The sequence below is a fragment of the Alosa pseudoharengus genome, unplaced genomic scaffold, assembly GCF_046254945.1.
Source record: "Alosa pseudoharengus isolate Yale_2024_CS ecotype anadromous, Long Island Sound unplaced genomic scaffold, YU_APseudo_1.1 YU_APseudo_1.1_scf_17, whole genome shotgun sequence".
NCBI lineage: Eukaryota > Metazoa > Chordata > Actinopteri > Clupeiformes > Clupeidae > Alosa > Alosa pseudoharengus.
The window spans coordinates 20191332-20204980 of record NW_027468640.1 but is presented as its reverse complement, the minus strand read 5'-3'; the positions used below and the strand labels follow the sequence as shown (position 1 = coordinate 20204980).

The window sequence follows — 13649 nt, the reverse complement described above, 5'->3', positions numbered from 1 at the left end:
ATTATTCTGAGATACGACACTCCTTGTACAAAATAATGAGGAGGTCCTAAAATACCAGCTGGTTTTATGTTCAAATGTGTAACAAGTGATACTAATGAAAAAAAAAACAACACTTACCACAAAATATGTGTGAGAAAAGAGACTTATAAAGGTTCACACTTGTGTGAACAACAAGTTTATTTTTGAAGACTCTGTGGCTTTTAGCTGAACATGGGTCAGCTCTGGCTGCTGCTTCCTCATTCACAGAAGCAGGCTTGTACTGGATGTAGCACACATAGACCACATATGCATGACATTTAAAACGACTACCATCTCTATATCTCAGATGCATTTGTTTTCTTGTATTTATTGCCATGCCAATTATATATGGTGAACTAATACATTGTATTAAACAGATCCAGCAAGTTTTTTCCTTCTTTTGTATGTGATAAAAGTAATATAGAATGACAATTGCAAAAATGAAAAAGAGCAAAATACCAATAATGAGAAACTAGTTGCATCTATGAATGTGGTATGAAAGATTCATGTCTCTCTTTGTGACTCTCAATAATAACATTGACTCCCTCTATGATTCACATTCATGGATGCCTGTTGTTTGTTCTCTGTATTCCCTTGTTCTGAATGGCTTCTACAGAAGAAAAAAAATACAGGCTGGCAGTCACTCAGGAGAACTAGGCATAGTTGGTATTTTGTCCAAAATGTATTTCGGCTTGTTAACCATCTAACATCAGTGAAGTAAACGATACAAAATAATTAATGTATGAATGAATTGATCAATTTATTAATCAATCTATCGAGATATTTTATGTGTATCCTTTTCTGCAGCCTCACTTTTGCCTGACTGCCTGCCTGTTTCAGTTATTCTGCCTTACACCCACCTACCCACCCACCCATACAATCCACCACCACACACAAGTACACATGTATTTGTGCCAAAAGTGACTTGGGTTGCAATGTTTGAACGTGCTTTTGATGTGTTACTGTGTTAGTGATTTGATGCAAATGGTACAGATAAGTGTGTTATTCTGGTTTTTTGGTTTAATATGAATTTGCTATTATTTCAGGGGACAACTTGTTCTTGTTGACGTGGCCCTTGTGACATTTCTGGTTTGCTTGTGATAAACAAGAAAGACAAACTCTCTCTCGCTCCACCATTACTCCTCCCCTGTTCTCTGTGGGGGAGGTGTGGTTTGTCTTTTTTGTGTCTTTCTCTCTCATCACACTCTACCATCTCAGTCGATCAGAAACCGGACAGCACACAGCATGGAGCTCTCTCCTGTGGGCCTGCTGCTTGGTGAGTTACGCCTCTCTCTCTCTCTCTGTCTCTCTATCTGTGTGCGTGTGTGTATGTGTGTGTGTGTGCGTGTGTGTGTGTGTGTGTGTGTGTGTCAGTGTGTGTGTTTGTGTGTGTGTGTGTGTGTGTGTGTGTGTGTGTGTGCATACGTGTGTGTGTGTGTGTGTGTGTATATATAGCACAGACACAAATATGTTTTAGTCCCTCAGATCCTCACAAGATAAATTGTGCTGCTAAGGCAGCAGAGGGCCCTTCACCAAGAAGTATGGCCATTTTTTCATCATTGTCAAAATCTTGAAAGTGTGGGATAACTATTTGGAATTTGAGGAAGAATGTCTGTCTTACATTTTTGTATTTTATCACAGTGAAGAAAGAAGTGCTCTTCTGTCTCAACCATCTCTGCCTGACAGTGACCGCATATTCTTTGTTCTTTTGGCAGCCAGGTTTTCCTGTGCCTGCCTGTTTCTATTGCTAGATTGTGGTCACTCAGCCTGTATTTGGTCAAGACTTGCCTCTGTTTCGTATCTTTCGTATATGCCAATTCATATTCTCTTTTTATGATAAGATAAGAATTCTACTTTGGTTGGCAATTTGGTTTGTCCAATGATCTAAATATTCTTCTTTTGCTTGATTCATGATTTTGTTGACTCTTATTGATGTTTGGGAAACAGAACTGGACTGAGCTTGATGTGTATTGGTTGTTGCTATTGAGTTAGTTACAGTAGCTTCAGTACCAGCTGGCTTAGGGGACTCTTTTCAGGTTTCAGCTCCTGGGTTTTTAGTGCCTCAAAGTGGAGAGAGTTCTTGGGACTGCTGTTCAGGTGCATCCAAAATTTCAAGATTATTTTCTGAATAGGTAAAGCCAATGGAAAACGACCTAATTCTGCCCTGCATGCATTATTGGGTGTTTTTGATTGGACTTTTAGTATAGATCGACAGAATTCTGTATGTAGGGCTTCAGTTGGATGCTTGTCCCATTTAATGTAGTCGTGCATACTGAGTGGACCCAAAACCTCAATTCAATACAGCGCAATAGCCTGGATTATGCTGTCAAATATTTTGCACCAGATTGAAATTGGAATGTTTATTTTGTGAAATTTTCTTTTAATTGCATAAAGTGCCCTGCGGGCTTTTGCTTTTAGTGCATTCACTGCCATGCTGAAACTTCTTGATGCTGTAATGATTAGACCAAGGTAGGTATATTGCATTGTGTGTTCTAGGACGGTGCTGCCTAGAGTGAACATTTATCTAGGGCCCAGGACTGACAGTACTGCTCTAGCAGATCAAGGAGCTGCTGTAATCCCTCTCTCTCTCTCTATCTCTCTCTCTCTGTCTCTCTCTCTCTCTCTCTCTCTGTGTGCATGTGTACGCGTGTGTGTGTGTGTGTGTGTGTGTGTGTGTGTGTGTTTGTGTGTGTGTGTGCGTGCGTGCGTACGTGTCTGTGTGTGTGTTCTGGAAGTTTCTTCTCTGTTGCTTTCTTTACTATGCATGTGAATATCATGTTTATGAATGAGCACAAAGGTTTGTGGATGTGTGTGCACTTGGATATGTCCTGTTTTGTATCTGTGTTGTCTGCAGATATAAAGAAATGCATGAACGTTTAAGAATTCAGGAAATTCATTTGAGGAAAAAATATGTTTGACTTGATGATGTCTGAACATGTCATGCCTAAATGCCTGATAGCTTTGCTGCTGCTTTTTCCCTGTAATCATTTGTTGTGCTACTAAACAAAAGGCAGGTTGTTATTAAACAGAAGTCTCAAAATGATTAAAACGACAATGTAGCTGCAAATATTGTTCGCCCAAAAGACGACAATGTCAGGAAACACCAAACATTATATGTTGATTTCAACACTTTTGCAGGAAATCATAATATGATAATCCAGCACACCTTCACTAGACTGATGAGTTGTGAAAGTCCTGCTCCTGTGTCCCTGATTGAGGAGGGGAGCCTCTTTTGAGTATGTCAGTAGAGCAGCACATAGTGGTGAGAATCAACACATCCTTTAATGAAGAGTACGGCTTATAGTCTATTAGGTGTTGCTACTAAGTGGTGTAACATAGTTGTGCTGGACCTGATTAGGTGTTGCTACTAAGTGGTGTAACATAGTTGTGCTGGACCTGATTAGGTGTTGCTACTAAGTGGTGTAACATAGTTGTGCTGGGCCTGATTAGGTGTTGCTACTCAGTGGTGTAATGTAGTTGTGCTGGGCCTGATTAGGTGTTGCTACTCAGTGGTGTAATGTAGTTGTGCTGGGCCTGATTAGGTGTTGCTACTAAGTGGTGTAACATAGTTGTGCTGGGCCTGATTAGGTGTTGCTACTCAGTGGTGTAATGTAGTTGTGCTGGGCCTGATTAGGTGTTGCTACTAAGTGGTGTAACATAGTTGTGCTGGACCTGATTAGGTGTTGCTACTAAGTGGTGTAACATAGTTGTGCTGGGCCTGATTAGGTGTTGCTACTCAGTGGTGTAACATAGTTGTGCTGGGCCTGATTAGGTGTTGCTACTCAGTGGTGTAATGTAGTTGTGCTGGGCCTGATTAGGTGTTGCTACTCAGTGGTGTAATGTAGTTGTGCTGGGACTCGGCACAATAATTTAACATTTTCTACTGGTTGTTGTTTTTTGCTCTTGAAAGGTGGCTTTGAAGATTGAAGATCGTGGGTTATATTGTAAGCAGGGGCGTAGCCAGGATTATTTTATAGGGGGGGGCCAGCTGGGTCCAGACTTTTTATTGGGGTGGCACTTGGGAATCAAAACTACAATATGAAAACTACTCAAAAAGTTTTGAAGATTAGGATACCCTGTTTTAATAATGGCAATAAATTGTGTAAAGCCAACACTGATTCCATTCACAGACAACCTGAACAGTTTGTTGTCCACTCCAACACATTTTCCATAAATAGGCCAGTGCTATAAAAAGTACATGATAATGCACCTTACTTAATGAGTCATATTCAAATGATGTTAACTCAAAGAACAATAATAAATACTACAAATATGGTATGCAGATATTTAATCTTATACTGATGGCAAAACTATATTTCTTTCTGTTATCCACTCCAAGTACTTGGTTGTAAGTAACATGGCTCTGAATTAAGACATTAACCCTTAGAACCCTAGACTGTTTTAAGGGCTTTTTCACTACCTTTAGTTAGAAGCATTTATCCTGGTCATTGTAAGTGCCATACACAAACAAGAACAATGAGCCATGAACAAAGTGAAGGGAAAAAGGTGTTTCTTTGTCGAATAAATTGGGATGCAATGTGAGTCTTGAATTGGATGCCATGTAGGAATTTGCTAGGATCTCAAAACCGGATTATGAACATGCTATGCCATAGAGAAACACATTATAGCGTTGGATTATGAACATGCTTTGCCACCACAACAACACACAAAAACGTGGGGTAAGTAAGTCGAGCTATATGAAGTTATTATTTTGATGTCATTTTGTCTGTTTTATAACCCAGAAGGATGTACTTGTAACTGCTCTGTCACGCAGTTAAGGTTTCATCTCGTTGCAAGGAGCAATGTAACAAAGAACTCAGGCAACGCAGCAGCCTGCCTCTGCCTGACCAGCTATGGCAAGAACCACACGCAGTCAGCAAATTATGTTTTTATAAAGTAGCCCAGGCTAGACACTATTAGCCTACTTTTATTGGAGCCATCCGGAGATATGTGCCTAATATGCTTGCATTTCACCCGAATATTATCAAAATATTTTTGTAACAGCGTTACCGTGGGCATCCGCTTATTTTTGATCAGCCTCACACGTCAATGTCAGAGCCCAACGCAGCTCACTTTGCTATGATTCGTGTCACATTTTAACATTTTATTAACATTAATGTTCCAAGTCATCATCAACTCACCTGTTGTCACTGAGGTTAAGTAAGTAGTAGTCTACTGTCAAGTGTTTTTAACAGATGACTTGAATTGTCCCCTGCTGCTGCTGCACTAGGCCTACTCACGATTTGATTAGAACCGTAGGCTACACTTCCTTTCAAAGTACTGTTGAAAACGGCAGCAATCTTTTTTTTTTAACTTTTCACTGAACGGAGCTGGGGGGGCCAGCAGGGTGGCCAAGCTTTGACCAGTGGTGGCCGTGGCCCCCCCTGGCCACCACGTAGCTCCGCCCCTGATTGTAAGCAGTAACATACAGAATGTACAGGTAGATAGAAAATGGAAGTACTTTTTTGTCATTCAGTTTCAGCAAGTGCCACTTTCAGTTCACTGATTGTGATATTGAACTAATTATTGTTATTTGTAATTAATGTTATTTTAAGGGATACAATGAGAGCATGGTTTGTGTATAAGAGAGAGTATTTTGTTGATATAATTGTATGCATATTTTCTAAGTGATGATTACAGTACAGTCAGATATCATAGTCAGCAATCATCTCTCAAACCCAAAACATCAATCAGCTAGCTGCCCATCCTGTGAGTACACTGTAAAAATAACAAAAAATAACAAAATAACAAAAAAATAATGTGTAGGCAGCCCAGGGTCATAAAACTGGAAACAAACTGGGCAGCCTGCACTCCAAACAAAAGTGCAACACTGTGTGGAGTTTCTCTGGGAATAGTGAAGGGAGGGCTGAACTGCCTCTCAGGTTTTGTTTGGTCCTTGATTGAAATTTAATGCACGTTGTTTTGGACAAAAGCATCTAAATATAAACATAAACAAGTGTGATACCATGCACAATGGTTGACTGCACCTTTAAACGCTTTTAGTGAAATAACAGTGACATTGGTGTTGGTAATAAGTATAACAGTGGCATTGATGTTGGTAGTGGTATAGTGATATATAAGTATACTCATATACCACTACCAACATCAATGTTACTGTTATTTCACTAAAAGCGTTTAAAGGTGCAGTTGGTAGTGATGTTGGTAGTGGTGACGCTTATGGTGAGAGGAGATAATGATGAAGCACATTTGCCCTACAGTATAATATAGTTTCACTTGCTCTTGTGCGTTAGTGTACTCCTGAGTGGGTGTAGATTCTGTTCTTACCCAGCAGCAAATCTCAGATAACAAATCATTGGTGAGTGTCAGAATCTTAATGAAACTCTGTGAAGAACTCTGATGAACTTGGATCTTTTGGATCTATTGACCCTAGGCAGATGGGTCAGGCCCTTGAGTCGTGGATCTGTTGGAAGTTTCTTCCTATATGTATCTCCAATTCTAGGGAGTTTTTCTTCGCCCCTGTTACCCATGGGCCTTGTTTCTTTATTTTCTTTCTTCCTTTCTTTTCTTTTTTTCTTTGATTGCCTACATTCTGTAAAGCACCATGATACATGTGTAATGTTTTGGCGCTCTACAGTATAAGCACAATAAATTGAATTGAAATTTAATTGGATCTGTGTGTCTTTGTGTTCTAGTGCTGATCTTGTGTTCCTACTCTGGACATGCAGCATGGGAAGGTAAAAGTGAATGTTATCATGTCATTTTTAATATGTTGAAATATCACAGCTTATCCCCACATCACACACTAGACTAATTCGGTTCTCAGACTATTATGTCTTTACATCCAGTTTCCATCAGTTTTCCTCACACCTTCATGTCATGTTTGTCCTGTGATTTACAAAGGGACTTCCAAAGCTGTTCTGGTGCTGGATCCTGACCAAACACAGTTCTACACTGGAGAGTCTGTCACTCTCAGATGCAGCATAGAGAGACAGGACACGTCAGGGTGGAGGTTCAACTGGCGTAGAGATGGTAAAGATGTTTACCCAAAACAAGGCTGGAGTGACAAGAATACACTATATATATATACACTACAGCCTCTGCATGAGTCCGATAGTGGTGACTACACCTGCCAGGGTATCAAAGATAACAGAGAACTCAGCAAAAGGAGTGAGAGAGTGAAACTGCAAGTATCTGGTGAGTTTTGGTCACTTAATGTGAACCATAATCATTTTCTTCCACTGGATATGCTAGCAGTAAAAGACAGTTGAATTTCCAGGTACAGTAAGTGCCTGTGTATATCTGGGGTGTCCTGTGTATGTTGGAGAGACAGTCACTCTAAAGTGTGAAGGACAGTCTGACAGGAACTGGAAGTATGTGTGGCGAAAATTCAGGTCTGATAATGTAGCCTACTGTTTGTGTCTGACAAGAGCACATACACCATCACAGCCGACGTCATGACAACGAGAAAGTTTATTTGTTCCAGTTATATATTTCAAATAGAGAAACATGAAATATTTTAAGCCTTTTTGTTGATTTAATCTTGATTATTATAATCTTGATTATTGAAATTCACGGCTCATGGAAATCAAAGATCCAGTATATCAAAATGTTAGAATAAAGAATTTATCATACAAAAATGTCAACCTGAGAAGAGCTTTAATGACTTGAATATACTGGCAATGAATGATGTCAAGAAAATCTAAATATTAGAATGAAGAATTTATAATACAGAAATCTCTATACAGAGAGCTCTAATCAGATAATTAAGTCAATATACTGGCAATTATTTCCCGATCATTTAATCTCTCAGTCTGTTCAGGGTAATTGACTTTCCACTATATTCTATTTTTTTGAGATGCTGATGCACCTGTATTTGGAGAGAGTGACTATGGATGACAAACTGGTTATCAGGTTCATTATCAGGCCCCTTTATCATGTGATGAGTGTGCTGTTAATCAGTGTTGTGTGTGTCCCCATAGCTCTGCCTACACCTACACTGAGTGTGCAGCCAGAGACTCCTGTGTTCACTGGAGAGGTCACTCTGAAGTGTATTTATTCATTTTACTCTTTACCTCCCATAGCCCTGCCCACTGCTACAGTGACCATAGAGCCAGAGAGTCCTGTGTATGTTGGAGAGAGAGTCACTCTGAAGTGTGAGATACAGCCTGAGAGTGACTGGACGTATAAGTGGTTTAAAGGCTCCAGCAGTGGTCATCTCTCTCAGCCTGACACCAGCACACTGACCATCACAGCAGCAGCCAAGTCTGATGAGAGTCATTACTGGTGTCAGGGAGAGATGAGAGGCATAGCTGTGTCATCACTGATGAGTGGACATGTTTATCTTTTTGTTAAAGGTGAGTAACATCTGGCATGAGGTATTATTTATCTTTGCTCTTAAGGTATAGCTCAACCTGTAAGTGTTACTATGAAAGACTCTACAGCAGTGGGTCTTAAAACATTTTGACCAAAACAAAAAACAAATTTGACCCCACTTTCTCCAACCACCAAAAAATAATTTCCCTTTGGAAAATGTAGCAAGATAGACTTTGTTGGCAGGGTCAGAATATTTCTTCTCTCAGGCTATGTCAACACCAAATGCATGATATTGTAATGATCTGAGCCTAGCTGTTGATGACTGTGCTCCCATGATGCTGTTCGGTTGATGTGTTATGTTTAATGTTAACCATGCAAGTTACCAATGTTGTGCGTCCTGACTGTCGTGTTTATGTTTATAGTTGATTACAGTGTTCATAACCGGGTCTAACTAGTGTGTGTTTTAGATACAGCCTAAGATAGATGTTTAGTGCTGGAGCATAAGGGCCAGGTCTGGCCCGGAATTATGTGTTCGTGTGTTTTGGTGCATAACCAATAAAAACCATTCTGAGACAACTTCAAGATTGTTACATTGGTGTCAGAAGTGGGATGGGCCCCTCCCAGGGCGCGAAGATCTACGCCAGATCAAGATGGAGAAGAAAGCCGAAGACCAGACCAGCAAGATGGCGGCGGACCTCAGCAGATGTTCCAATGGTCCTTTTAAGGACTAGCCAGCTCACTGAGCTCGCCACTTCGGAGGATGGAGGACCTTCCGGCCCGGCGCGGGACCTGTGCAGGCGACCAGCGGGACCAGCCCTGCACAGCCGACGAGAGCTGCCAGCGCTAGAGGAAGCGGCCCCGGCAGAGGAGTTCCTGGCTCGACGCCGATGTCGATGCTGCCGTCATCCGAGGATCTCATCCATAGAGAGCGCGAACTCTCTGACGACCTTGGAACACGACCACAGCGGCCGGGTTTACACCACCAGCTACTGAAGAACTTCCAGAGCGTCAGCTGCCGGTCGAGAGTGTGATGGAGTCATAGCTGCTAGTTCGGGAGCTTGCGGAGCTCCAGCTAGTGACCAAGAGGGTAACATCGACCTGTAGAGCCTTGGGAGCTATCGTTTTGTGGACTGTTTGAGATTTTAAGTGCGCACGTTCCGGTTGACGCAAGTCTGCGCAATGTTTTTCATGTTTTGTGTGTGAGTTCCTGTGTGTCCCGAGCCTGCTGAGGGGGTCGGGGTCTCCATTTCCAGCCACAGTGGAGCATCGTTGTGCTCGAGAGACAGCCGACAAAAGTTCTACAAGAGGGCAGCGCGAGGAGGGACCTCGACGTGGACTGCTGACCGCCTGGAGATCGGCACACTGTGGACAGGTGGCAACGGCCACGAGCTGTCACAGTAGCCAGAGGGGGCTACCGAACGTCCAGGGGTTCCAGCGTATCCGGGGGTTCGGCTTGCAGTGGGACTGTTTGCTGCTGTTTGAGGTAGCGCAGCTGCACGGCGGGAAACTGAGGGCCCAAGCGACACCACGACCCACGTCTGGCCGGTTCTGGTGCTTGTTCGGGGGAGAACTGACGTGACAGAGGCAGCCGAGAGCCCTTCCAGTCGGGAGGGGTTATCGTGCAGCCGGAGGCTTTCCGGTCACTTGGACTAAGCACTGGGACTGACACCAACGCAGCCGCGAGCGGTGAGCTGAGCTGTCATTGCCGGGGACGACAATGGCTCGGGAGGGGGTTATGTAGCGTCGGTGGATGTACATGTATAACGTTGAATGAGTGTCTCCCAGAATGCAGTGCGAGTGAATGCTAGAACGTGTAATGTCGATTATAATAGTTGTAGTTGTGTGTACCATGTTGTGTATTTGTTAGCGTGTTAGTCTCTTTAGTTGTACCACATGTGCTTATCCTCGTGTTGATGTGTGTGGTAAACCCTTGTTGTGTGTAGCATGTGCGGCTGAGACTACCCCTGTGTTGCCCTATGTAGTTGTCTGTGTACGTCTGAGTCTTCCTGTTCCAATAAATGGCCGTCCTGGCCAAAGGTGAATCTGAGGGTGAGATCGCTACAATATTTATTTAGAACTGACTATCTAATTTATTATTTTCCAGTGGATAACTAGCACTCATTCAATAACTAGTGCTCCTCTGGCAAAATAAGGCTGCATTAATGGTAAGCTCACGTCACACACAGCATCTTTGAGTTAATCATTGCTTGAGGTATAGATTTGCGTTTGTGTTAACAGAGCCCTACATCTATGTAACTTAATATCCCAATTTTGAAACATGTTGGTATAAAATATTTTAGAAAATGTTCTTTAATTAAGACTGATAATCATTTTGCGACTGCTTCCATATTTTTGGGGGGTTGGGGTTGACCCCCAGTTTAAGAACCTCAGCTCTAAAGGCCCGTAACCCATATGGGATAAGCCTAGTCCTTGACCAAAAAGTTTTTTTTAATGGAGATCTTCATTGAAGTTTTCTTTTAGTCAAGGACTAAGCTTAAATTCAGATAACTGGTCGTAAATGAGTGGTAGTAGCAGGGAAACATTTATGTTTTCATTTCAGGAAAGGTTTAGAGGTGGTAGTGCTGATGATGGTGTGTATTACCTATGCTTGTACCTCATCTACTGATTTCCCAGCAGGGGCGGAGTGGGGCACTAAAATCCACCGGGAAAAATCTGACGGAACCGGCCCCCCCCCCCAACCCCCCCCCCCCCCCCCCCCCCAAACATGCACACACATCAATAGCACAAGCAAAATATATAGTGCTAATGCAATACAACAAGCCAATCAACCACAAACCAGGCACTTTCAATAAATGTGTAAGGAACTAAATATGCAACAGTGCAGTATAAAAACAGCTTTGTGGGTGGATAGAAATTTCAAGCATCATGCAAGGACATATCTGGGTATCATAGCACTCCAATAGTTGCCTGTATAAATGTAAAAAAGGCCTAGCCTACAGACAATGCCAACCTAATAACACAGGTAATTAAAGGTATAGGTTTGGTATAGGTTTAGCTTTGTACGAGAATTATTAAAGTAAACCTATATAGGCTTACATATAGACAGTTCCAATGAGTTCCACAAACCATTTATCAGCCTGAGTGGCCCACTAATTAGTCATTAGGCTAGGCCTAGGCTACATGTCAACATAAGACTAGCTTGTGCTAGTTTCAATCGTCCCGAACAGGCTGTACCTCCATGTATTTTAATTAAATGCACAAATATCTGTGTTTAAACAATCATCTATGGAGGTGAGACATGGAAAAACAAGGAAGATGAAAATACATTTGGGCCCACCAGGTAGGGGGTTGAGTTTTCCCATGTTATCCTATGGAGACTGACGGCCGATGGGTCGTTAAGCCTACTTATTTGGATGTGCAGTGGCCTAACCCACGTAAAAACCTAGTGAAACAACATTTTCAACAATATAAACATGATATAAATGGGAAAGCTTACCATTCTAGCTATAAACATGGCAGAATCATCCACAGGACATGATATTTCAAAAACCGCTTCAAACACGCTTCACGATGATGGCAATGAATTGTTAACAGACATGCACGAAGACGTATAGCCCTGCAACAATCTATCTAAAATAACACTATTTGGGAGTACCATTCATGATATGTAGTAACATTTTGAAGTTGTGGGACGTTTATATGGCTTAAACTGTATGTTTCATTCGTCCCCTTATGTTGTTTCAACTGTCCCGACCAGGAGGGACGAATGAAACAAAACGCACGTCCCACTTTTGCTGTAATAATTCCTGAACGGTTTTGTTCAAAGCTGAAAATGAATTTGTATTTGACAGAGGACAGATGTAGCTTACTAGTGACCAAATATTAGCTTTCAGTGTGGTATGATCGCTTTGTAAATTACGTTTAATTAAAAAGTGTTTCAACTGTCCCGGCTCTCCCCTATCTGTCTCTATTAGTGTCACAGGTGAATACAGCCTGCTGAGAATTGCAGACAAACTGTTCAATTGAACTGTTCAAAATTCAATTAAAACTCCCCTTTATCATGTGATGCACTCTAAAAAATGCTGGGTTATTTTTTCAACCCAAACGCTGGGTTGAGGCTGTTGGGTCATTTTGTTTGGTTGTTTTTACTCATATTGGGTCATTTCTGTAACCCAGCTTGCTGGGTTGATAGATAGATGATAGATAGATAAATACTTTATTGATCCCCAAGGGGAAATTCAGGAAAGTTAGTTTATCACTGCTGGGTTGATAGTTTAGGGCTGTGCTCCCTCCTGTCCCCCACCTGACGTGGAGTACACTACCCAGCACCAGGGTGACTTCAACACAGCTGCATAGTTATTTGAAGGTTGAGAAAAAAAAAATCGTCAGGCAGGCAGGCATATTCTTTCAACCGTCAAGTCCAGCAGCTGTCAACATGCAATGGAAATCAGGTGATTTCGGAATGTATGTATCTGCTTTTATTTATTTATTTATTTATTTTTATCCAGACGGATTTTAAAAGTCCACCCAGAGACATACCCTTCGTGATATCAAGGAATATTCTGCCTGCCATTTCGTTCAGCTTCAAGCAAGTTAGCAGGTGTCATTCCACTAATATTAGCTACTGTTAATGTTAAATCTACACAAATACAGACTCATAAAAACATAGTTCTGTATTCACTGGGTAGAACTGCTGAACAGAAACAAAACGAACTTTTACAACGAACTACAATTAGCATACCAGCAGCTGGTAGGTAACGTTAGCAGACTTGGAAACTTTATGCTAATTAAATATGCTTCGTGGTTAACGTTTGTCGAAGTCGAAGTAGTCTCTTCACAACACGTAACTTACGATAATAATCATGCCAAACAACATCGTATTAAATCATTCAGGGTAGCCTCATATTATAGCCATGTAACTTACTGGGTGGTTCTTGGTGGTAACATTAACTTGGATTCACTAATTGAATAATGTGTTAACATTAGCTAGCTAACGTTAGCACTGCTGAACTTGTCAGCCTAATGTTAGGCTAATGGTAAAGTTGTTATCAAGCTCATCTGACATAAACGCACGTTTTGTAGGCTATTACCGGTATTATGTTTAAAACAACTCCATAATATTAGGTGGTCATGGTTTCCAAGTGTGTTGCACTAATAATTTGTCTCCTGGTGGATTTTTATGTCTGTCAATATCATTCACTGGTAATAGACCTCTCCAGAATAAGTCCCGCCTCCGTAACTTCCGTATCCATCCAACTTCCGGGCGTGGATTGTCTATGAGAAATAACATGGCGTTTCGAAATATCATACCGGTAAAACATCTGTAGGTAGCGAAGTTGAAAAAGCTGGTGGGCAGATTGGCCTACACACTTCTGCCATATAGTTTCCACTGGATT

The 13649-nt window shown here is 41.6% G+C and overlaps 1 protein-coding gene across 1 annotated transcript; it reads left to right on the top strand.

The window, feature by feature from the left end:
* Window positions 1-1229: 1229 nt before the first annotated feature.
* Window positions 1230-10334, top strand: LOC143127394 (low affinity immunoglobulin gamma Fc region receptor III-A-like). The gene is made up of 5 exons (XM_076288871.1): window positions 1230-1294; window positions 6672-6713; window positions 6880-7173; window positions 8061-8333; window positions 8895-10334. The coding sequence occupies exons 1-5, from the start codon at window positions 1264-1266 to the stop codon at window positions 9014-9016; spliced, it is 762 nt and encodes a 253-aa protein (XP_076144986.1). The 5' UTR covers window positions 1230-1263; the 3' UTR covers window positions 9017-10334.
* Window positions 10335-13649: the final 3315 nt, after the last annotated feature.